At 36.2% G+C, this 26977-nt stretch overlaps 2 protein-coding genes across 2 annotated transcripts; both read right to left on the bottom strand.

Moving 5' to 3' along the window:
- Window positions 1-11409: 11409 nt before the first annotated feature.
- LOC309381764 (olfactory receptor 14L1-like) lies at window positions 11410-12051 on the bottom strand (the record flags this gene model as incomplete). The annotated part of the gene is made up of 1 exon (XM_081933053.1): window positions 11410-12051. One exon carries the CDS (start codon window positions 12049-12051, stop codon window positions 11410-11412), a length of 642 nt encoding a protein of 213 aa, XP_081789179.1.
- Window positions 12052-23161: 11110 nt separating this feature from the next.
- On the bottom strand, window positions 23162-24094 carry LOC309381762 (olfactory receptor 14J1-like; the record flags this gene model as incomplete). Its single annotated transcript, XM_081933047.1, has 1 exon — window positions 23162-24094. One exon carries the CDS (start codon window positions 24092-24094, stop codon window positions 23162-23164), a length of 933 nt encoding a protein of 310 aa, XP_081789173.1.
- Window positions 24095-26977: the final 2883 nt, after the last annotated feature.

Raw genomic sequence — 26977 nt, 5'->3', positions numbered from 1 at the left:
TCTTAAACAATACACCCTAGGAAAATATGGAAAAAGTTGTTAAAATATTTCCTATTTAGTACAATTCAGATTGAGTTGTAAAATGGTGGATCAGCTTTTAGTGACAATAATTAAAACCTGGCTCTAAAAATTAGTATGACACCCTGAGTATAATGAAATTGTTTTTTCTTAAAATTCAGGCTGATTACTTTTAAAGATATTAACCACTGTCAAATCTTATGGCTTCACTTTATAATCTTGGGCTTAGAGATGCTTGAATTTATTTCTTTGTTTACACTAATTCCATCAGAAATAAGAGCCTAAAGCAAGAAGATTATTTTTATCAAATCAGATAAAAGCTGCTGGAAGTTGAAACTGAATATATTCAAATATGTTAATGTGACATAATTGAGTTTGCTCTTTCTCTTTTTCTAAATTTATTCAATTTTAACTGGCAGAGCTAAGGCCAGTATAATGCCTTACATTATTGCTGAAATGAATTTAACACTATAACACACAACTTTAGATAGGACAGGTCTTTGTGATTTCATAGGAGTAGCTCTAGAATTCTGTTTATGAGTTTTGTAAATTTATCCTGATTCAGAATTACCATCTCTACTAAACCCCATTCTTTAATTCTTATACAAACATCTTATTTGTGTTAGGCTGAGAAAAGGCATTTGTATTTATTTTGGCACTTGAGAACAAAAAGGGGTTTGTTACTTTTTAAGCATCATTTTAAATTTTAAGGTTTCTTTTTATATATAAATGGACTTATATGAGAACCCTTACCTAGTTCTACACAAAATAAGGATTGTGAAAATGGCTTCTAATAAGAATCCTCAATTCTATTTGACAAATTAATTTGAATTAAAAATTAAAAGATAAACATCTTGTTTATAAAGTGAATTAAAATGTTTCCAAAGAGTCTATTTTCACTGACACAAAGTGAAAAAGAAAACATATTAGATTACAGGAAAATAATTGAAATTAAATTACACGAGACCATGGTAATTATTTTTACTCATCTAAATTCAGCTACTAATCTGAAAAATTGAAGTATATCTATACAATACCTAGATCAGGAAGTGGAGGAGAAACAGTGACAAAAACTATTGTTTGTTCTATTTGATTAATTTAGGATTTTTTAGTGCTGTTTATTTCCATTTCTCCACTTAAATAAAAGTTGCAGATATCTCCATAAATAGCTAACACTTAAATTGTAATCTGTATTTTCTTGGAATTTTAAGTCCAAAGGAAAGGGAAGATTTATGAATATTTAAAGAATGAAAGTGACAAATAATATATAAATCAAAGTAAATAGAAGTTAATGACTCACCCTCTCTATCCATGTTATTCATGAAAACTTCTTTATTTTTTCTTGTTCTCTTTCCAAAGGCACCTGCAAAATTTTTTGTTGTGATATATTTTCATGAGATTTTATCTAATTTTTCTTGCCATTTCCCCAAGGATTTTTTTAAAGTTTCAATTCATAGTATAAATAACCTCCTTGAGGTAGATTTAAAAAAAAAAACCAAAGGCAACAAACCTTCTTAACAAGTTACCCAGGTGTCTTTATTATTATAATAGAGGAGGGTGTGATTAGGGAGAGAAGAGGGCTAATTTACAGGCTTAGTCAGGAAAAAGCCACATTTTAAGCAATGAAAATCTAAACTGCCTCAGTTTCATAATCTTTTAATTTTAGATTAAGGATAGCAATAACAATTTTCAGAGTCAGCATATTTTCCCCAACAAATTGGGTCAACATTTTATTGACTTTGAAAGGATGGAAGATTGACATGTTGTCAGCTCCTTTGTTCATTTATTTTGGTTTTATGGAGTGGGAGGCTCAATTATTGTTACTTAATATTTGTTGCTATTCATGCAGCATATTGTATAGCTGTCCTCAGAAAATGGGATGTTTTTGATATTGCTTTAAATAATGAAAGCAGGGAGACATGCAGAATTATTCTGAATTCATTGTAATATAAATAATTCCTAAACTGTGAGCATTCATGTGAACGTCTTTTATGGGTCTTGTATGTTTCTTATATTTCCTACTTTGTAACTTTAGGTTTTCCATCTTTCCACCACACTCTACCTCATTTTGTTTTTAGTTTTTCTTTGTCTTTACTTCCTACTTCCTTATGTGATTTGTTATCTAGTGGCTTTTGCTTGGAATTAAGTTCTAAAATTTGTTAAGATTGGCCCCATTCCACCCTCAATTTTAAAACCCTTCTGATAAGATGAACTAGTTATTTTCTGAATATACTCTTTCCAAGTCAAATTCACTCCATTCCTTACCAATAATCCTCCATGTGGGTAATATAGATGATGGCCTGGGAAACTGAAATTCTCTTGATCACACTTGTTTTTAAGCCAGTGATTTGTTTCTAAAATTGTTTGCTAATTTATTGGATGTCAGCCTTTTATTGGAAGTATGAATGAAAACACCAATTGTGCTCCTAATTCTTTAATTTCCTTCCCTAGCTTTTCGTAATCTCTTGTTGTTTTTAGATTCATTGCTGTGTCATTGGTCTTCATGTGTAGAAGAAGAAAGGAGTAGTAAACCATGGGGTTGATTATTTTAGTAAGGTTCTATTGGAAGAAATGTCCTTCTGGGTTCGCCCCCAAGTGGGAAAAAAGACACTGGATGCATGGAGGCTGCTTAGAAAGATAGTTTAATGTTTTAATGGAGGACAGGACCGCATGGCTGGAGGTCCTGGGGAAACAGGTGATCACATGCTTCCAGCTGTTGGGTGAAGAAGAAGGGAAGAAGGGCCAAAGAAGGGCTTGCAGGACTTTTTATTATCTGTTCAGCCCCATCTATCTGTTTGCTGTTCCTGTGTAAGAAATGTATTCTGATTGGTTGTCAGACTCAGATGGGCCCATGCAAGGGCAACCCTCTAGGCTGAGTTTTGAATCCAGGTTTGGTTGAGTTCAGATACCATGTGGTCAGTTGAGTAAAGGCTTATATTATCATGCCTTCATTCCCATCCCCCTGGAGCTGAAGGGGATAACTCTTTTATTATGTAAAGGGACTGGCTCAGGCTTTAATGGCTCATGGACAAATGGTGGGTGCAGGAAGCTACAGGGAGAGTTACCTTGTCTTTTTGAAACATGTTTCTTTTCACATCCAGAGAAATATTCTGCCTTTTCGATATTTCCTAGGATATTTCATTTTTCTGGGAGAAGACTGGGTGATAACTTCCTACAATCCCTCCCTTTTTTTTTCAAAACATGTGAGTGGAACACACATGTTCTTGACAAAATGGTTAGATCACAAAGACTTTTTTTTCCCTTGATGAAAATGCATTGGGAGACAGAAGGATCCCTTAAGTGGCTCCCAGAGAGCTTTCAACCATGAAGGTCTTGCTGCCAGGGTAAAAGATTTGAAAATAAATTTACAGTCTCCAATTTTATATGCCAATTATTTTCAGATGTTTGATATCACTTTCTGTGAGCTTCCAGACAGGTTACAAGCAACTACAAGTCGGAAAAATCTGTCATAGCCATGGTTCTGCCTTTTAAAGAACTACAGGCTGTCCATTTCCAAGGGAGGTTCTTGAACCTGCCCTAGCTCTTACTTTAGTGAGGCCAAATTGAGATTAGCTAGTGTGCAATCCAGACTATTTAGTATTTTTAAAATTACACACAATGAGCCCTGGGATTCCTACTCCTGAGACCACCAGTGTAACATATCCTGCTTTACTGGGCAGTGTGGTTTTTTCTTTGTCACAGTGAGGGCTTTGGTTTTTTGGAGGTCCTCTCTGTTAGCTTTTCAAGTTGTGGGGTTGCCTGAGGGGAACTTCCCCTTCCCCATGGGAATAAAAAAGGCAAATATCAACCTACCTCTCCGACTGGACGCAATGTGTGTTGGCAGGGGAGCAGAGGTCGACTGTGAGGCCGCTCACTTGTGGGGTGCCGCAGGGGTCGGTCCTCTCGCCTCTCCTGTTCAACACATACATGAAGCCGCTGGGCGAGATCATCCGTGGTTTTGGGGTGGGATACCATCTGTACGCTGATGATACACAGCTGTACATTTCCACCCCAAACCACCCCAACGAGGCCGTCGAAGTGATGTCCCGGTGTTTGGAAGCCGTACGGGTCTGGATGGGAGACAACAGACTCAGACTCAACCCCTCCAAGACGGAGTGGCTGTGGCTACCGGCCTCCCGGTTCAACCAGTGCATTGCATCGCTGGAGCGGGTGCGCAATTTGGGCGTCCTCCTAGACGCCCGGCTGTCTATGGATGACCATGTGGCAGCCGTGGCGAGGGGGGCGTTCCACCAGGTTCTCCTGGTGCGCCAATTGCGCCCCCTATTGGACCGGGATGCCCTCCGCACGGTCACTCACGCGCTGGTGACGTCTCGCCTGGACTACTGTAATGCTCTCTACATGGGGCTCCCCTTGAGATGCACCCGGAGACTGCAATTGGTCCAGAATGCGGCCACACGGGCAATCATGGGGAGAACGAGGTTCTCCCACATAACACCTCTCCTGCGTGAGCTGCACTGGCTTCCTGTGGTCTACCGGGTGCGCTTCGAGGTGTTAGTTACCATCTTCAAAGCGCTCCATGGCACAGGACCTAGCTATCTGCGGGATCGCATCCTGCCCCATACATCCCTGCGACCAATTCGCTCTCACAGAGAGGGACTCCTCCGGGTGCCGTCCACCAGGCAGTGTCAGAGGGCGGCGCCCAGGAGTAGGGCCTTCTCTGTGATGGGCCCAGCCCTCTGGAATGACCTCCCCCCAGATATCAGGACAACGACTGATCTCCGCTCCTTCTGCACGAAACTCAAGACCCACCTGTTCCAACTAGCCGGCCTGGCTTAACTAGAACCTTCTAACCTCCCTGGCAATTTTAATATTTTAATATTTTAAACGTAAATTTTGGGGTTTTTAAATTGTTTTAACTGTTCTAGTTTATTGCTATTTATTTTAACCTAGTGGCTTTCACTTGTATTTGATTGTTAAATATTGATGTCACCTCCTTCATGCCACACTTGTATCTTTGATTTAATTGTACGTCGCCCCGAGTCCCTTTGCGGAGAGGGGGCGACTGATAAATCAAAATAAATAAATAAATAAATAAATAAATAAATAAATAAATAAATAAATAAATAAACAAACAAACAAACAAACAAACAAACAAACAAACAAACAAACAAACCTGGGAGAAGCTTTCTGCTGAGGTAAAGTGGAGGAGATACTTTCAATCTAATTCTGAATGGAGTTTCTCTCTGTGTGTGTTTGTTTGTGTGTAGCTACTTCTATGATACATAAAATACAGACATTTTGGATGAATTCTCCTCCCACCAGATGGAAATTTAAGGTGTTCAGATCTTGCTGTGCCAGCCACTCTCAAATACAATTCTTACATGAGTACATTAAACTGATTATAATATAAATGAAACAAGGAGGAAAACTTTACAATCAATTTCTGTGAATGAAACAGAAAAAGAAAATGTTATAATCAAATTCCACCCTCCCCATAGTTTTTTCAGCTGTCTTCTGGGAATTGAAAAGTCTTTTGGTCTTTACTTCTTCATTTCAGGATCATTTCATGTCTGCTAGGGTGGCATGCTTGGTTTGGTGGTAAGGCTGGTGAGTTAGGCTTCACTCTAGTTGCTGGACATTCAGTGAAGGACTGGATCCAAATCCAATTCCTGGCTCAAATGGATGGAGGGTCTCCTCTGGAGGCATCTGGAGCCATGTGCTCTGCTCATCTGTACTGAAAGACATGGGAACAAGATCTCATCCCCCACCAAAAAGGCATCGTTGGTTGATTGGAGGCAAGGGGTGTGTGAGAGGGTGGTAGATAGCTTGCAGGCAGAGTTTGAGAAAAAAGAGTATTGCAGTTACTAAGCAGATAAACTGGTATATCACAGATGAGAAAAGGGATCTGGATTCACATGCTTCAGGAAAGAGATGAACAGGTAAAATCATTTAAGCACACAATAAATGCAAGGATGAAAACTTTTCTTGTAAATGAACTTAAAACATTCCCTGGTTTGTTACTTTAAGGTACTCAGAGGGAAGGAAGAAAGCATATATATTTCTCTTTACTCTGTGTGTTGGCCAAACAGACAGACCAAAGGTTCTTTTTGGGGGGAATGGGAGACATTTTACAGTTACAATTACCTCGAGGGCACACAAAGATTTAGACATACACACAGAGAGACAAAGAGGGGAGAACAATATTCATGAGTTTCACAAACAAAATCATTCCCACCATGGATCTCAGTTAAATTGGGGAAGGCACAAATCTTAACAAACCACATGGTCTCATAGAAAATAGGAAAAGAGACAGATAAGAAAAAAAAACAAAAAAACCCCCACCATTTTCCCTTTTCTTTTAAGTACCTTTATTTAGCCAAAATGGTTTTCCTGTGTCATCCCTCAGCAAAGCCCATTACCTAGCTCTCCCAGGGGGGATTCCATTCAGACAGGACCTTTGAACTACAGCTACCATGTTTTTTTTTTCCTTTTCAATGTGAGATTTTTTACACTTTGGCATAGTCAGGTCAGTAGGCTATCAGTTTGCAGACAAAAAAGGTGTCTGGAAGAGATTTTGATTCCCTGTCAAAGTAAGATGCAGGATCGCATCCTGCCCCACACATCCCTACGACCAATTCGCGCACACAGAGAGGGACTTCTCCGGGTGCCGTCCGCCAAACAGTGTCGGGGGGCGACACCCAGGAGCAGAGCCTTCTCTGTGATGGGCCCAGCCCTGTGGAATGACCTCCCCCGTGACATCAGGATTACTTCCGATCTCCGCTCCTTCCGTGTACAGCTGAAGACCCACCTCTTTCAATTATCCGGCCTGGCTCAATCGCAATCGTAATTTTCCCATTCCTCCAAACTGTTTTTAAATTGTCCTTAAATATTAATTTTTATTGGGTTTTTACAATTGGGGTATTTTAAAGTTGATTTTTAACTGTCTATTGATGTAATTTGTTTCCTCCTCCGTGTATGTATGTAGGTATGTTGTGTATGTATGTACGTTTGGTGTTGTTATATATTTTTTATGTTTTATGCTCCATTGTACGCCGCCCCGAGTCCTACTTGGAAAGGGAGCGGCTAATAAATCCAAATTTATTATTATTATTATTATTAAGAGAACTCTTCTGCAGAGGGAATTATCAGGTCACGGTTTTCGGACTGAAAAAAAAGAACATTCCAGAAGACTTTTCTGCCCCCACCAGAAAAGTACTGACATTCCTCAGTTCAGGCCAAGGTTTTTGGATTTGGAAGAGTTCAAATCCAGGAGGACTTTTCTGCTTGTTTGCAGACAAGTACTGGCACTCTTATTAATTTAGTCTATTTTTTCTAATTTCCTAGAGTTTAGGGCTTTGCTTCTATTGGCAAGATTACACACACACTCACACTGCTTAGTTCTACAAATTTAAACTTAGCAAGGTACTCACCTTCTTTCCAAGCAGCCTTTGAGCTAAAAACTCAAAACCCCTTTAAAACCTAATTCCAAATGGGTTCGGTCCAGGAAAAATTCTCCCACAGACTCAATGGGGCCTGTGCCAGCAAGGGAGACTTACCTGGGCCATATCCATTGGTCAGGTTAGCTTAGGGTCCCATCTGGGGTGCCAATTGTTGGAAGAAATGTCCTTCTGGGTTCACCCCCAAGTGGGGAAAAAGACACTGGAGGCATGGAGGCTGCTTAGAAAGATGGTTTAATGTTTTAATGGAGGACAGGACCGCATAGCTGGAGGTCCTGGGGAAACAGGTGATCACATGCTTCCAGCTGTTGGGTGAAGAAGAAGAAAAGGGAAGAAGGGCCAAAGAAGGGCTTGCAGGGCTTTTTATCATCTGTTCAGCCCCACCTATCTGTTTGCTGTTCCTGTGTAAGAAATGTATTCTGATTGGTTGTCAGATTCACATGGGCTCATGCAAGGGCAACCCTCTAGGCCAGTGATGGCAAATCTTTTTTGGCTCGCGTGCCACAAGTGGGGGGAGCGCAGGGGGGTTGTGTGCAGGTGTGCCACACCCATAATGCAATGTGTGACACACAAAAGGCACCCACCCACCCCATTTTACATGCTTTTTTCACCCTCCCCAGGCTCCAGAGGCTTTATAGGAGCCTGGGAAGGGGAAAAGAGCCTCCCCGCCCCCCCTGGAGGCCCTCGGGAGGCTTCAGGGACCATCCGGAGGCGCTCCGAAGGCTTCAGGGAAGCCTCCGGATGGTCCCTGAAGCCTCCAGAGGGCCTCTGGGGGGGCAGGGGAGGCTCTTTTCGCCCTCCCCAGGCTCCTATAAAGCCTCTGGAGCCTGGGGAGGGTGAAAAATGGCTTTTAAAAATGGTGAATGGTGACATGGCAGCGCCTCGCGTGCCCTGACAAATGGTTCCGCATGCCACCTGTGGCACGCGTGCCATAGGTTCACCATCACTGCTCTAGGCTGAGTTTTGAATCCAGGTTTGGTTGAGTTCAGATACCATGTAGTCAGTTGAGTAAAGGCTTATATTATCATGCCTCCATTCCCATCCCCAGGGAGCTGAAGGGGAGAACTCTTTTATTATGTAAAGGAACTGGCTCAGGCTTTAATGGCTCATGGACAAATGGTGGGTGCAGGAAGCTGCAGGGAGAGTTACCTTGTCTTTTTGAAACATGTTTCTTTTCACATCCAGAGAAATATTCTGCCTTTTCAATATTTCCTAGGATATTTCATTTTTCTGGGAGAGAGCTGGCTGATAATTTCCTACAGTTCACAGTTACATCTTTGATTTTTACTCCAGGGATACAACAACCTTCCCTAGATTGAATGTTTGGTCTGTACAGTTAGAAACATTTTGTACAGTTTCTCCTTCATATCTCAAAATGTCAGGAATTTGTGTTACAAACAACTGTCAAAAATTTAATTCCCTCAGGAATGATGGCTCCTAGATTTTGGACAGATTTTGTAAATTAGCCCTTTTGTGGTAACTATGCTGTCAACTATCCATGTTGTCATGGGAACAGAATAAGTGGGAGTAAATTCCACACATACTGTTCAGCTTGAATGGGGTCTCAGATTACTGTTGCTGGTTGGGAGGGGTGTATCTATTGGGTAACATGATTTATGATACAGACTGAGGGGAGGGGAGGAACGGGGTAAAGTTCAGAAACAGATAAACAGAGCAAAGGTTTGGCTGTGAATAAATCTTGTCTATTAAGCTGCAATAAATCACTGGTTTTCGTATTAAAATATTGGCTCAATTATTATGAATCAGTTACTGCATTTTAGGAAGCTTGATATATGCATTTTATGAATACCTTTTCCTTTGTTGAAATGTTTTCTTGAATAGGAAGCATTTTATTGCCTGAATTTTTGGAGGAATATGCAAAATATTGAGAATCACATAAACAAATAAATACATATTTCTATTTTAGATATGTGTGAACAAAAAATGACAATATTCCTTGAAACTTACAACTTTAATAAGATTTTACTAACAAATATTTCATTAGGTGACTGTTAACCCATCATCGCAAAGTTTTGGTATATGTACATATACTGTGTGTGTTTTATATATGAAAGAATCATAATAGTATATTTAAAAGACTTCTAAAAACAATCGTTGCAGAAATCTATGCATACATCTGGCAGTCTTCATTTTTATAGGGTGCGGAAATTGGATCTAATTCTATCAAAATATATTTAAATTATTGCATCTATCTATTTTTCTATGCAAATCAATGAGAATAACTTTCATGTTTAACCTGCTATATTTCCCAGATAAAATACCTCATGGCTAAAGTGAATTGTATTTAGTATTTTCCACATATAAAAATATTAACATAACAAAAGATTTCCAGACTCTGGATATATCAATATAATTACAAGCTAAATTGGGAGTCGCTAAAGATTTATTTTTTAATTACTTATTTATATGACATCATCTATCTATTTTTTTCCATTCCTCTCAGCCTGTTTTCATACATCCTGAAGAAAATAATTTGAAATAAATATTTTCTGAATATGGACAGTCAAATTGTTAAGCAATTAACAAAGGGTCTAAGTGAGAGACAACAGCCTAGATTCTGTTCACCTGTTTTCTTAGAAGAAACATTAGAAATAAGCTTTAAATATATTTTAAGTTAAACAAAAATATGAAAAAACAATAGTAAAATTGCATTTTGAGCAACCTAAAATCAATTAGATTTCTATAAACATTGCTATGTTTATTATGCTTATTAAACTTTGAAACTAAAACATTGACAAAAGAAATGAAGAAAATATCCTATTTACTATGGAGAGCTAATCAAAGTAAATGTTCTCAAAGCATAAAAAACTTCTTAATGTAACCTTATATGAATTTGCTTGGAATTGAACTTGACTTGAAGGAAACTGTCAATGTGAGATAGAGATATGAAAGAAAATGTTAGCAGTCCAGCCTGGAAAACAATGCAACAGTGAAATGTTCCATATTCATCTGGATTAGTGTTATCTTAATAGACCATAACAACATCAGCAGAGGTGGAATCAGGCTCATTAATGAACAAAATAAACATTTTAATGTAGAGTAAGTTGCCTGGAATAGGGGTGAACTTGTATATCACATTTATTTTTTTCTCCTTCCTGATCAAATGCAAACATAGACAGGTACACAGTTCTTCCTTGAAATGTAATGACTTCTGAACAAGATTAGTCCTGGGTGGAATAATGGAATACATGATTATAATTATGTAGCAAGATAGGATGGACTGTCAGATATGTCTCTTGGGTAACCAAAAAAAGCAGTAAATGAAAACAGGCTGAAGACAATAATATGTGGCAGAGAAGTGGAGAAAGCCTTTTATCAAATTTTAAACACTGTCAAGTCTTATGGTGTAATTGTACAGTCTTTTGTAACAATAATTTAAATGTATATATGTTTAAAAATTGAAGCATACAGGATTCTCTATGAACCTGAGGAAACAGCCAAACCTCCAAATGCCATCGATTCTCGGAAAGATGGCTAATGACCACTCACTGGAAGGAATATAACTCCCTGCATATATATTTGATAGACTGACTGCAATGCAATTCAAGAATTTCATAAAAATGAAGATTGTCAGACTTCTGCACTGAGAGCTTTTAGAAGTGTTTTAAAGATTTAAGAATCTAGTGCATTGCATGTATATGTATATAACAGCTTAGTTTTAAAATCTAGTTGACACTACCATTACATTTCAATATCTTTTTACATATCCTGAAGATCAATAGTATGAACTGAAGAAGAATGGTAACCTGAAGAACAATAGTATGAACAATAGTATGAATAGTATTAACAATAGTATGAAGTATACTGTACTGTACTGTACTGTACTGTACTGTACTGTACTGTACTATTATATATATCCTCAGAATAGGCTTCCAAAGGCTTAAGCAATTAATAAACAGTGTGAGATAGCACCTAGCCTATACTTGGGAAATATATATTGTAGGTACAAAATTCACACTTTTAAAAAATGAAATGACATCTGACCAAAAAGTCTTGAAAGTGCAACTTTGATGTCCTTGTTTCTCATGCAGTAAATGAATGGATTCATCATGGATGGAATAATGGAATACATAATGGTAATTACAAAGTTGAGGTGGGTTGGACTGTCAGACATGGACTTTAGATAGGCAAAACAACCAGTAAACATAAATATGGAGAAAACAACCAAATGTGGTAAGCAAGTAGTGAAGGCCTTTTTCCTTCCTTGAACTGAAGGAATTCTGAGAACAGAAGAGAAGACATGCACATAAGTCACAAGGACAAAAATAAAACAACCCAGTGCTAATGCAGAACTGAAGATTATAACTCCAGTTTCAGATACATATAAGCCAGGACAGACAATCTTAAGTAAATAGGGGATTTCACAGTAGAATTGATCGATAATATTAGAGCAGAAAGGAGTCATAAAAGTGACAGTACTGTGTAATGAAGCATTGAGAAGGCTGGCTGTCCATACGCCTCCAATCATTTTGGTACAGGCCTTCCTGTTCATTATCATTTCATAATGTAAAGGATTACAAATGGCAATGTACCGATCATAACCCATCACAGTAAGGAGGGATACATCACAGGTCATGAAGAAGAAGAAGAACATGACTTGGGCAACACACCCAAAATGAGAAATAGTTCTTATATTTATAATAGAATTAAAAACAGCTTTGGGGACAATGGCTGAAACTAAACCAATATCTTGCATGGCTAAATTCAACAGGAAGAAGTACATGGGGGTGTGAAGGTGTGTGTCAAAAATAACAGCAGTGATGATGAAAATGTTCCCTGTTATCGTTGTTGAATACAGTATCAGTAGTAAAACTAGCTCCCAATTTTTGGGTAATTCCCAGAGAAGAAACTCAGATGTGATATTATCCATTCTTAAACTGTTGCAATCTGGAAGAAAAAGGAAATCAAAATTTAAAGTATTTCCTATTCAATATTATTTCAATGAAAATTTAGTGAGGGTCATATTAAAACTTTTTTATTTTATTTTTTTACTAAAACATGCTGAGAAATAGCATTACAATAGAAAAGAAGATTTAGGATGTTAGTTTATAGTGCTGATTATTTTAATCTCTCTCCTTAAATGAAAGGGCCTGAAAAATATTTTCTCTATAGACTGCAATCTCATGTAATCTGTATTTCAATGGAATTTTATTTGCAAAGGATAGGGAAGATTTAGGAATATTTAAAAGAAGAAAGGGACAAATAAAGTGCAATGCAAAGAAAAAAAACTGAGTGAATGACTCACCTCCTTGATCCACATTTATTCTTCCAGATTTCTTAGTTTGTTTTTCTTAGTATCTTTCTAAAGTCAACAGTGAGATTTTCTGCTCTACTGAATTACCATTGGATTTTATGTAATTTTCTTGCCATTTCCCCAAAGATTTTTTTTTAAAAAAACAAACCTGTCTCCATTGATATTGTTAAAAAAGCTTCCTTGTATAGTGGCTTTTTTTTGGGGGGGGGGGGCAACTCTTCCTGAAGTTATTACTGATGTGTCTTTATAACTATAATGAGCAAAGAGAGAGAGGGAGGTTGGAGAGTTCTAATTTGAAGGTTCAATAATGAAAATTAGATGAGCAGCAAATTTGACCTTATTAATATTTAAGCTTTCTTCCTTATGAAATGTTTTATTTTTAAAATAAGTATGCCATGTTATCAACTCTCATCATTAAGTTTGGTTTTATGGGGTAAGAATTTCCTGTCTGTCTGTCTACCATATACATTTCTAAATATTTTCAACTACTTTATATGCTCAGTTTATTAAGAACAGAATAGAAATATCTTCTCTACTGATGACATTTTTTTAAAAAAAATGTCTAACCCTGATTTTCCTCTTCCAAATGTTTGGCACAGAAACATATTATAATATTTTCCCAACAGGGACATATATGATTGATCAATTAATGGATTGATTTAATTATTTATTTGTAGTCCATCAGTCAGATTTGCATGGACCCCACTCAAAGTAATAAAGGGTTATACATTGATTAAAATATAATAAGTCAAAATAATAGAATCATGAAGAAAAAGATGTACAAACAAAGAAACAATCAATCAGAATGACAACAAAACTAACTCATAAGTAGCATATGGTGGGTTCCTACCAGTTCACACTGGTTAGGGCAAACCTGTTGGTCAATGAACCCGGAAGTAAGTTCCTGTCACAGCCCTGTCACTCACTTGCTCACCCCCGGCCCATCCAGAAGCCGCTCCATTGCTCGCTTCCCCCCCCCCACTGAGTGGGGTGAGGAATCCTCCCGTTCCTCCTCTCAGCGATTTTTTGGGAAAGGAAACAGCTCTGAGAGGGGGGAAGTCTCCCATCAAAAACAGCACTGTGGGGTGGGGAATCCTCCCGTTCCTCCTCTCAGCAATCTTTTGTGAAGAGAAACAGCTCTGAGAGGGGAGAAAAGCCTCCCATCGAAAAAAGCGCTGAGTGGGGTGGGGAATCCTCCCTTTCCTCCTCTCAGCGATCTTTTGGGAAAGGAAACAGCTCTGAGAGGGGGGAAGCCTCCCATTGAAAACAGCGCTGTGTGGGGTGGGGAATCCTCCCTTTCCTCCTGTCAGCGATCCTTTGAGAAGGGAAACAACTCTGAGAGGGGGGGACATATACCATACCTTTCAGCAGTATCTGAGTGAATAGCAAAATCTGAGAAGATATAATTATTGGGCCTCATTATATGACAATGATTGATAGATGGGAAGATAAGCATGATTATTCTGTCAAAAATTAGAGGACAAGCAAGGCAACAGGAGAAACTTGTTTCCTTGTTATTTGACAAGTGCTCTATAAAGGGTTTTGTACTTGACAATAACCAGCACTATGAGAGCATCTAAAATCCTCGTTATCATACCTACAGTTCATGTACCAAAGCTGCTTCTTGGGCATTCTTGCAGTGGTGAGCCATGTTGGTGCAGTTGTTAGAGTCCAGTACTGCAGGCTACTTCTGCTGGCTGCCGGCTGCCTGAAATTTGGCAATTCAAATCTCTCAAGGCTCAAGGCTGACCCAGCTTTCAATCCTTCTAAATGGTAGAACATGGGAAAAATGAGAGCCCAGACTGTTGGCAGGAATACGCTGACTCAGTAACTGATTAGAGAGGGCTGTATAGCACTATGAAGTGGTAAATAAGTCCAAATATTCCTATTGCTATTCTTATGACATATTCATAAATACATTTGCCACATCTTATTGCACTAACTCAAATCTTTGAGTGTTTTTTTAAAGGTAGTATCATATAGTAATAGTATGTAATTCAGTTATCTAGAAATGAAGTCACTAAGGCATATATTTTAGTTTACAGGTTCAATAGACACAATATAACCCAAATTCTAAGGGTTTTTAGTTCAGAAATTGAAAAATGTGTAGTTGTTAAGTAAAGGCAAAAAAAAAAATGGTATCCCTAATCTATGTGTCATTTTTCATGTTATATATCTTTTGAGCAATGTAAAATTTCTATAATATCTTGCTACTTGGACCATTTAAAATTAATTGCATCATTTAATGATAAAAATATAATAGAATGGATGAGTCTCCTGACACTATTGAATCTATTAGAAAATTATGAAAATGAACATTTTGTTCTTTTTCTTTTTTTTTTATAAATGTTTATTTATTTTTCTTTAAAAAGACAAGACAACACATAAGGTACAAGAGCAGGGAAGTAAAAAAAAACACATTTTCATCAAGCATGTCGTTTGGTTACAAGTTTTTGTGCGATGGTTTTTACAATTAAGGATGCGTTCACTAATTATCCATTAAATATAGTTAAATATTTCATTGAGCATTGCATGTTCAAGTTACCATAGTATTCTTTCTTTTATGACAACCCTTATTTCTTTATCTCTACAATTATGTACTAGGTAGCAATAGGTCTTTATAAAATTGTATCACCATTCTCTCAAAGATAAAAGTGGAGATTAAGTCAAAGAAAAAAAGAAACTCATTACTTCATATAAGACATTTCTATTTTCCATTAATCTTAAAGTTTCCAATCATCCTCAACTCCAAATTTAATTTCCCATTATTATTTGACAATCCATGTAGTCATTAAATATTTTAATCTATATTCACATCCATTGTTCATTACATCATCATTATTCCATTTTATATTATAAAATAGTCACCAGCCATAATCATACCTAACAATTTAAATCATCTCACTCTTATATATTAAATACATTATTATTCTTATCTCGTATAAGTAAATGGTCTATTTCATAATAAAGGCTTAATATGTATAGAAAGAGAAAAAAAAAAGAGAGAAAAAAGAGAGAGATTTTTTCAAAACATTAAGTATAACTTTCTATTATTATTACATATAAGATAGGGTAAAGAAAAAGAAAAGATTCACTTCCAAGTTTTTTTATCCAACCATTGATAAAACAAGTCCCATACTTTATAAAATTGCTCATCCTCTAATTCTCTAATTTCAAATGTAAGTTTACTCATTTCTGCACAGTTCATTATCTTCCGAACAATTTCCTCCTCTGTTGGTACTTTCTCATTTTTCCAGTATTTAGCAAATACAATTCTAGCAGCTGTTAAGACATTTATGATCAAATATTTCAAGTCTTTATTGTATGTTTCTGGTATTATTCCCAATAAGAAAAGTTCTGGTTTCAAGTCTATATGTTTATGTATCATTTTCTCCAGCCACATGTGTATTTTAGTCCAGTATCTCTTAGCTTCAGGACAAGTCCACCACATGTGGTAATATGTGCCCGGTGTATGTTGACATTTCCAGCATTTTTCAGACTTATTCTTCGACATTCTTGCTATTCTCGATGGGGATAAATGCCACCTATAAAACATCTTATACAAATTTTCTTTATATGTAGTTGACATTGTCATTTTATAATTTTGAGTCCACAATTTTTGCCATTTTTCTAAATCAATCCCATGTCCAAAGTTTTTTCCCCAGGCTAACATAGTTCCTTTCACTTGTTCTTCATATAATTTCACCTCTAATAAATAATCATAAAATTTTTTAATTAATTTTTCATCGTTACCTGTTAAAATTTTATCTAATTCAGTCAGTTTATCATAAAAACCCTCATTTTTTCGATCTTCATTGTATCTAGAATGTATTTGCACATATGAGTACCAATTGAGTTCAATACCTTCTTGTTTCAATTCTTGTATAGATTTAAGTTCACCCTCTGCATTCAATAATTCAGCATATCTAACTGCTTCTTCCCTTTTAAATATTATTGGATATGAAAAGGCTTCAATAGTTGATATCCAGACTGGAATTTTCAAGTAGTGCGACCTCTTAACCTTCTGCCAGTTTAATAACAGAGCCTCTCTTATAGAATGGTCTCTAAAGTAACCATGTTTTTTAGTTCCTTTATACCATAAGTATGCATGCCATCCCAACAGCAAGTCATGACCTTCTAGATTCAAAAGCCTATCATTTCTTAGCATTATCCATTCCTTGATCCACATCAGACTAGCTGCCTGATAGTATAACTCCCAATCAGGTAAACCCCACCCTCCCCTTGATTTGGAATCTTGTAACAATTTACATTTTATTCTTGCTTTTTTCCCTTGCCATATAAATTTCAACACTATTTTATTTAATTCTTCAAAATATCCTTTCCCCAACTTAATTGGAATAGTCTGAAACAGGTATAACAGTCTAGGTAAGATATTCATTTTCATTGTTGCGATTCTACCAATCATTGATAATTGAAGATTCTTCCATTTCGCCAAGTCTGTTACAATTTGTTGCTTCAATTTAATATAATTATCTTCTTTGAGAGTGCTGCACTTGGCTGTTAGGTGAATCCCCAAATATTTAACTTTATTTGTGATTTGCATTTCCAAATTTTCCGCCAATTCTTCTTTTTGTTTTCGGGATATATTTTTTGTTAAAATCTTTGTTTTGTCTTTGTTTATTTTTAAACCTGCAACTTTTCCATACGCCTCGATTTCTCCTATCAGTTTAGGTGCAGATTGAAATGGCTCCTCAAGAATGAAGACTAAGTCGTCAGCAAATGCTTGCAACTTGTATTCTTCCTTTTTAATGGTCATTCCCTTTATTTCTTCCTCTTCTCTAATCTTTCTATTTAGTACTTCTAATGTTAAAACAAAAAGCAGTGGTGACAGTGGACAGCCTTGTCTCGTACCTCTTTTAATTTCAATTGGATCCGTCAGCTCTCCATTTATCATTATCTTGGCTGTTTGCTTGTGATATATCGTTTGTATGGCTTGAATAAAATTCTTACCAAAATTCATTTGTTCCATTTGTTGAGTCATAAATGTCCAATTCACGTTATCAAAGGCTTTCTGCGCATCGAAGAAAATCAAAGCCATTTGCTTCTCAGAGTGGACCTGATAATATTCTAAGGTATTTAGAATTGTCCTTATGTTATCTCTAATTTGCCTCTTTGGTAAAAAACCATTTTGGTCCGAGTGGATAAACCCATTTAGGTATTTTTTCAGTCTCTCTGCCAGTATTGAGGCAAATAGTTTATAGTCTGAGTTCAACAAGGAGATAGGTCTATAGTTCTTAATTTGCGGATGGTCTGCCTCCTCTTTGGGTATTAATGTAATATATGCCTCCAACCATGAATTAGGTATTTTACTTTCAATCATTACTTCATTCATGACTTCTAGTAATGGAACGGCCAAGGATTTTTCTAATGTTCTATAGAATTCCACAGGAAGGCCATCCGGTCCCGGGGCCTTCCCATTATTTTGTCTTTTAAGGGCCTCAGTTAATTCCATCATTGTTATTTTATCTTCAAATATAGTTCTAGTATCATTTGGTATTTGGGGGAGTTTGGCGTTTTGTAAATATTGTTTCACTTCTTTCTCTTCTATGTTCTCTTGTTCATACAACTTGGCATAGTAATCTTGAATAATTTTCCTTTTTTCCATATTTCCATGATGCAATTGTCCTTGTTCATCTCTTAGTTGTAGTATTTTCTTGGTCTCTCTTTCTTTTCTCAGTTTATAAGCCAGCCATCTGCCTGGTTTATTTGCATTTTCAAAATAGTTCTGTTTGGCGCCTCTGATTTTTTGGGCCAGGTCCTCCTTTTCCAATAGGTCAAGTTTGTGTTTTATTGTGTCCATCTTTATTTTAATCTCTTTCTTTTGTGGAAATTTCTGTAGTTCTTTTTCCAATGTGCTGTAATCTTTTTCTAGATCCTTAGACACTTGTCTTTTCTTTAAGTTTCTCTTTCTTATATAGTCTATTATCAAACCTCTAGAAAAGGCCTTCATTGTATCCCAAAGATTCTGTAAAGACGTATCTTCTTTTTTGTTTTCTTTAAAGAAGAAAGTCAATTCTTTTTCCATTTTCTTTACAAATTCTTTCTCTTTCAATATCCTGTTATCTAGTGTCCATCTCGATCTTCTTCTTTGTTGTCTCCAACCTATTGCCATTGGATTGTGGTCTGCCCAGATGTTTGGTTCAATCTCCACATCTAGTGCGCTGCTGGATATGCCCGTTGAAGCCCAAATCATATCAATTCTAGAGAACGATGAGTGTCTATTTGAATAAAAGGTATATTGTTTTTTAATGGGGTTCCTTTCTCTCCACACATCTTTTAGATTTATTTCATCCATCATCCTGAAGAAGGACTTTGGGAGTGTTTTTCTATTTTGTTTTGTTGTTTTGTGGGTCTTATAGTCCAGTTTCTGGTCTACAATACCATTGAAGTCTCCCATCATGCAAATGTCAGCATAGTCTAGATCAGAAATTTTCTTGTGGATTTTTTTATAAAAGTCATCTTGTTTTTCATTAGGGGCATAGATTCCAATTAGCAGTATTTTCCTAGCATTGTCCATTATTTCCACCATTAAAATTCTTCCATCTTCGTCTGTGTAGATTTGTTTCGCAGGGATTTTATCTTTAATGTAGAAGGTCACACCTCTTTGTTTACAGTCCGCTAACGAAGTAAAGTTTTTTCCCAGTTTTGGTTGTACTAATAGATGACTATTACTTTGTTGAATATGTACTTCTTGTAAGCAAATTATATCTAATTTTAATTTTCCTAATTTGTGGAATATTTTCGTTCGTTTACATGGCGAATTAAGTCCATTTATATTAATTGAGAGTAATTTTATTCCTTCCATCCTTATGTTTTATATATAGGATTTATAGCTCTAGTTGATCTTGGTTCCCGTTGCGCTCTACTCTCTACACCCCCAACAGCACCTTCTTCAATGTCAATTCCACCTACAGCACCCTCTGTCCTCTCAATTTCGGTTATGGGTAGATCCAGCAGTTGCACCGGTGGCTCTTCATTTCCAGGCTTCTCTGGCTTTCCTCTCAAATGTTCTGTGTAGAAAGCTTCTGCCTTCTCAATTGTATCAATTCTATATCTCTGTCCTTTCCATACAAACATGAGGCCTTCCGGAATCAACCATCTATAGTTAACTCCTATTTTAAGTAAGGCTGTAGTCAAGAATTGATATTTTCTTCTTTTCTCTCTCACCCGTCTTGGTATTTGCTTAAGAATTGCAATCTCCTTGCCTTTGTATTGCAGTTTTTTATCTCTTGTGTTTTGCAGGATTTGTAGTTTTAGTGCTTTTTTCGTAAATCTTACATGGACCTCCCTTGGGAGGGAGTTCCTCGTTGCATATCTTGTGTTAACTCGAAATGTCTCATCTATCCCGTCCATTATCTTCTCCTCAGGTATCCCTAATATTTCTATGAGAATTTCGGATATTATTTGTGGCAGATTTTCACCCTTTTCTTCTACTATATTTTGAAACCTCAAAAAATATTCAGAGCGCTCCATCTCCAGTCCAATTATTACACTGCTTTCTGTTTCCACTTCATTCAATCTGGAATCAAACTCTTCGTCCCTCTTCTCTCTCTGCTTCTCTCTTTCAGCAATTTTTTGCATAACATCTTCTTGTTTTTTGACCCACTGTTGTATATCTTTTATATTTCTCTCTGCTTCGTCTGTTTTTTTTTCTATGTTCTCCATCTTCGTTTCCACATTGTCCAACTTCTTTACAAGTGTATCAAATTTTTCATCAGAGCTTGTTTGAAGTTTCTGTATTGCTTGCATAATTGAATCTAATGATATGGTCTTCTCTTTTTCCTGTTGGATCATAGATTGTATTGATCTTTGTCCTCCTGCCGGTGAGGAGGCAGGGGTTGTTGTTGTAGAACCCACTGGTGTTGGCTTTCTACTCATCTTGCTATTTTACTCTCTCTTCTTCTTCGTTTTGTGGTTCAGTCCAATTGCAGTTAACACTAGAAAAAAAAAGAAGGTAGAAAGGGGAAAAGAGGGGAAAAGAGGAAGAGGGGGGGAAATAGGGGAAGAGAGTGTATGGTAGTTAGATAAAAGTAATAGGGGGAGAAAGCAAGGTTTGATATAGGATATAAGAGAGAGGCAGAAGAGGGAGAGGGGCACAAAGAGAAAGTGAGTGGAAAGGGAAAGAAAAAGACAATCTGTATAAGAAAAATAAGGGTGGGTAAATGGAGCGGGAGGAGAGAAAGAAAAAAAAATGTATCTCTGTTATTTCAAGAAGAAAAAAAAAAGGGGGAAATAAGAAAAATGGAAAAAGAAAAAATTGCAGACCAAGGAAGAAAAAAAAAGAAGGAAAAAATTGTTCAGCGCTTCCAGGCTCCAGGACTTCAAAAAAAAAAAAAAAAAAGAAAGAAACAAACAACACACGCACCAACTAGAAAAGGGAAAAAGTCATCACATCCCCAGGAGAATAGTATAAACACTTGGTGTAATTTCCAAAGTCACTCCAGTTTTCTCTTATCAGTCTTCCAAGATAAGTTTCCAGACCTTACAGCTCCACAAGGAACAGCCTGCAAAAACCATCTGTGTTCCTTGCTTCTTATCAGGTCCTGACCTTGAATAAATGTCTTTTTCTCAAAATAATCCCAGCTGTAGGAATTGGCAACAATGTTTCAAAGTCCGCTAGATGGCAGTGTTAAAGTAACAGTGTTAAAATGTATCCAGTCCCTAGCCCCTCGAAGCGCTGCCTAAAAGAGAAAGTTAAGCTCAGCACAAAGAGGAAAAAAAAAATCTTTCAGGCATTAAAAGGTATATAAGAAAAAAGGCTCTGATAAAGTCGCTTTAAAAAATAAGAAAAAATAAGGAAGGGGGGGTTAAAAATAAAGAGAGCTTCAACCGCAATTGTAACAACAGTAATGAAAGTCCCGTCTGGTTTCCAGTAAATAAAAAGGGAAGAACAAAAAGCCCAAATGGTTTCAATTAGCTCTATTCAAACCCGCCGCTAAGTCTTCGGTTATTTTCTATTTCCTTTAATCTTCCAAATTAAGAGTGTCCTCTGTATAATTTAAGCAAAAAAGAAAAGCTTTCTTCAAGTACTCTCACCAAACCACGGCATGCTTTCTCTCTCTCCTGCTCTTGCTTCACGGAGCCGTCAGCCGCTTTGGCAGCCCGGGGGCTGGCTCCTGACCGCAGGCAAAAAGGGGTTTCACCAGGGTTTCCAGAGACTTTGCGAGTGTCTCTGGGTCCCCCGGAATTTCCCCTTACCTCCCACTGTCTCTTCGGGACAGCTTGGGTCCAATGGACCATCCAAACGATCAGGATTCAACGGGTCATCTGGAGTAACCAGAAAACCCGTGGTAGCGCAGCGACGCGTGGCTCCTCCTCTCAAAAAAAAAATGGTATCCCTAATCTATGTGTCATTTTTCATGTTATATATCTTTTGAGCAATGTAAAATTTCTATAATATCTTGCTACTTGGACCATTTAAAATTAATTGCATCATTTAATGGTAAAAATATAATAGAATGGATGAGTCTCCTGACACTATTGAATCTATTAGAAAATTATGAAAATGAACATTTTGTTCTTTTTCTCATGCCCAAATGATGACATGGGATCATGTAGATCTTTTTGTTGATTAATAAAACCTATTATATCTGAAATTATATTTATACTGTGATTTTTTAAATTTTAAAACAATTATTGGGTATTTCAAAAGACTTTCAGTCTTTCCTATGCTAACGGATAAATGTTATTTGTTCATTTTGTTTGTTTCTACTTGCTCGAAGTCATAATAATCATTGACATTTACAGCTATGGTGAACCACTAATTATTTTTAAAATATCAGAGACCCATGAATTATTTATTATAAATACTTGTTATTGTTAAATCAATTCATCATGCAGATTTTAGATACTATATGGAATAGAAAATTGATCATTCATATTTTGTGTGAACATGAGAAGACTACAAGATTTCCATCAAAAATTTCAATAGTTCTTAAATTATTTCTAAGTGAACTCTGCAGCAGCTAGACAGTATAGGAATTAGTAAACAATTAATACAGTTAATAAATGTGTGCATTCTATGTCCTAAAGTTTTTTTATTCTACTAAGAAAGTGCATTTAATTCCATGTCCTAAACTTTTTTTTATATAATAGAACTTCATTTATTCTTCATTTGAGATAATTCTGTATTTACAGATATCATATAAAGACTTGGAAGAGACTGCCTGTATGAGACATGGAAAAATGAAGAAAAGATATTGGCAATCCACTTTTGAAAACGTTGCCAAGAAAACTGCAGAAACTGTCCCAAGGGCACCAGGGAACTGTATTGACTCAATGGACCATAACACCATCAGTCTCTACATATATGAAATCAAGCTCAAGAAGGAATATAATAAAAGTTCTAACCCAATATATGTTGTCTGCAATTGGGGAAATGGTTGTACAAGTTTTATATCATATGTCATAACCTAGTTTGGTACACAATTCACATTTCTTTAAAATGCAGTGATATGTGACCAAAAAGTCTTGAAAGAGCAATTTTGATGTCCTTGTTTCTCAAACTGTAGATTAAGGGATTCATCATGGGTGGAACAATGGAATACATTATTGTAATTATGAAATCAAGATGGGGTGGACTGTCAGATATGACTCTTAGATAAGCAAAACTAGCAGTGAAAAAAAATATTGAGAAAACAATAATATGTGGTAGGCAAGTAGAGAAGGCTTTTGTTCTTCCTTCAACTGAAGGAATTCTCAAAACGGCAGAGAAGACACGCACATAAGTCAGAAGCACAAAAATAAAACAACCCAGTGCTAATGTACCAGTAAAAGTCATAACTCCAATTTCATATATATATGAAGTAGAACAAGCAATCTTAAGTAAATATGGGATTTCACAGTAGAACTGATTAATAATCTTAGAACAGAAAGGCGTAAGAAAAGTGACAGTACTGTGTAATGAAGCATTGAGAAGGCTGGCTGTCCATATACCTCCAATCATTTTGGTGCAGGCATTCCTGGTCATTATCATTTCATAATGTAAAGGGTTACAAATGGCAATATATCGATCATATGCCATTATAGTAAGAAGGGATACATCACAGGTCAAGAAAAAGAAGAAGAACATGACTTGGGCAACACATCCAGAATGAGAAATAGTCCTAACATTCATGAGAGAATTAAAAACAGCTTTGGGGACAATGACTGAAATGGATCCAATGTCTTGCATGGCTAAATTCAACAGGAAGAAGTACATGGGGGTGTGAAGGTGCTGGTCAAAAACAATAGCAGAGATGATGACAAGGTTCCCTGATAATGTCATTAAATAGAGTATCAGTAGTAAAGCCATGTGCATAATCTGTAGCTCCCAAATTTCTGAGAATTCCCAGAGAAGAAACTCAGATGTGTCATTATCCATTCTTAAAACCTTGTACTCTAGAAGAAAAAAGGAAAGGAATTAATTTTTTCCTGAAAAAAATGTACTAAAACATTTTGCACTACAGTAGCAGTAGTAATACAATACAAAAAGGAGAGATTTAGGATATATGACATTCTAATCTGCTTATTTTCATCTCTGTGCTGAAAAACCTTTTCTCTGCAGGCTGCCATCCCTTGTAATTTATATTTTATTTGACTTTTAATTGCAAAGGAAAATCAGCTTTAGGAATATATTTTTAAAAGAAACGGACAAAAAAGTACAATTCATAAATAAGTGAATGGCTCACCATTGTGATCCACATTTATTCTTACAGATTCCTTTATTTGTTCTCTTATTGTCTTTCTAAATATTTTTAAATGTCAAAGACAAAACCAACAAATCCTAATCCTAGAAGTGTACATTATAATTCAAATCTCAGTTAAATATAAACCAGGGCATACAATATGCAATAAATATGGGATTTCACAATGGAACTAATTGATGATATTAGAGCAGAAAGGAATAATGAATGTTGCAGTAGTGTGTAATATGGCATTTAGAAAGCTGGCAATCCATGTACTGCCAACCATTTTGGTGCAGGATTTCCTGTTCAATATTAAATTCATATGTCGTAACAGTAAGTAGGAAAACAGATTACACTAAAATTATATTAAATTCCTAACACAGCTGATACTTAGTCATTGACTTCAGTGGACTACATTCAATCAAGACAATGGAATAAGACAAGATTCTTCTTCCTCCCCATGTGCATCTTGCTTCCTTCCTCCCCATCCTTGGCAATTTTAAAACAATTTTAGGTGTTACTATTTATTATTTTAAAGTTTCATGTTGATCTATTATAGATTGTAAGCTTCCAAGTCTTTTCTAGACAGTATATAAGTTAATAAATGTATACAAATAAAAGGCAGGAGAAGCTTTGGCTGAATAAGTTCAAAATCAAATAAGTAATTTACTCACCATCTTTAGCCATCTTGATCTATTTTTTTACAGCTATCAGTGAGATTTACTATACATTGTGCAACCACTGCTGATATTTTATTAAAGCACATTTCCCCAGAGACGTTTTACAAAGCTGTTCTCCATTGGGAGGACACTCTGTAGAATACTTTTTTTTTTTACTCCTTAGATTATTTACCCTTAATTTATATTGTTTTAATTGGGATGAAGGGGAAGTAACTTGCAGAGTCAATAATGGGAAATATTATATCAAACTAGATGAACACTAAATATGGCACTGTCAATTTTCATGTTATAAAAACCTAAAATGATTCAACTCAGAAGAATTTTGTTGTTATTGTGCAGGATATTTTACGGGTGTCCTTAGAAATAAGGTGTTATTGGTTCTTCTTTAAATAATGTCAGAGAATGATGATATAAGGATTTTTTTTTTAGTTTTACTGTTGTATATGTGATCCCTAAATTATTTCCCAGTCCTCTTCAAAAAAAATTCTGTATTATCCTGAAGATTCTATGTAGAAGCCGTACCTAGCTATCTTTTGCAGAAAACAAGAATATTAGTCCTGCATATTCAATTGAAATATGCTTTGTTTGTAAGTGAAGTGACATATTCAGATAGTAAAGAAAGTTAAATATCTAGGCATGTATTTAACAGCAAGATGTGCAATAATTAAAGATGCCAACTATATAAAATTAATGCAACAAATCAAATTGGAATTGGAGAAATGGAAGAATCTACAACTATCTTTGAAAGGGAGAATAGCCACTATAAAAACTACTTTTTTATTTCAAATGATACCGATAAAAATAGAGAAAAAATACTTTGAAGAACAAAATAGAACAATCTTGAAGTATATTTGGCAATGGAAAAAAGCAAAAATAAAACTGAAAATGGTACAGGAATCTAAAAGCAATGGGAATTTTGGACTAGCAGATTGGGGGCTATACTATCAGGCATCTGTACTTAGATTGGTAAAATAACGGATAAATTTGAAATTTCTGTTTATTACTATTGGAGGGACATGATGTTCAACTAGGATGGGACACCTCTTTATAGTATGGAAGGAGTATGATAAGGAGATATTTTCTAAGACACTATGTAAGGAATGCTTTGCTTCAGGTATGGGAAAAAATTAAATTACAAAACTATATGAAAATACCAATCTGCCTCTCCACAATGGAAGCATTGATACATCCAAATCTTATTAATTTGGGAAACAAAGTGTGTGTGTGTGTATGTGTTTGCACATGCACACACACACACACACACACACCATTATAAAGTGGAAAAGGAATAAGTCAAAGAAACAATGATTGTATGGACAAAATTTTTATACTATAGGATTAGATAAATGGCAAAAACTTTGGGATAGGAACTATAAACTGACGATGGCTACTACTTATAAGGAAAATCTCTATAAAATGTTTTTTTATAGTAAAGATTTTATTGGTTTTTTAAAACATTTATGGGGAAAGAGTACAAAGGTACATAGAAAATTTTGGCAGCTCCCGTGCTAGTGGTAGAAATCCCTCCAAATCTCACAATTTTTTCAATTTTGAAAACAAAGTTTAAAAGATAAGCATAAACAGAATTCTTACATTATATCAATCATGTGTTCAATCATCTCGTTCTTTGTCATTTTCTAGTATGTCAACAATTACAATAATATTTCAAATACATTTATTTTTGTGATCTGAGCCTTTTCGATATTGCTCCCTCCTCCCTGTCCCCAGATGGAGCCACGCTCCCCTCCCCCATATCTTACACATTGCTGCATTTTTCACCACCTCCCTTATTTTCATCCTCTAGGAGAGAAAAATGTTTTTTAGTGAAGGCTTCAGCCTCTTCCACTGTGTTAATTCTAATTTTGTTTCCCTCCCAGAAAATCAGCATTTCCTCTGGCA

Source organism: Natrix helvetica (genome assembly GCF_964273705.1).
Source record: "Natrix helvetica genome assembly, chromosome: Z".
Lineage (NCBI taxonomy): Eukaryota > Metazoa > Chordata > Lepidosauria > Squamata > Natricidae > Natrix > Natrix helvetica.
The sequence above is the reverse complement of the archived record's forward strand: the minus strand, read 5'-3'. Positions and strand labels throughout refer to the sequence as shown.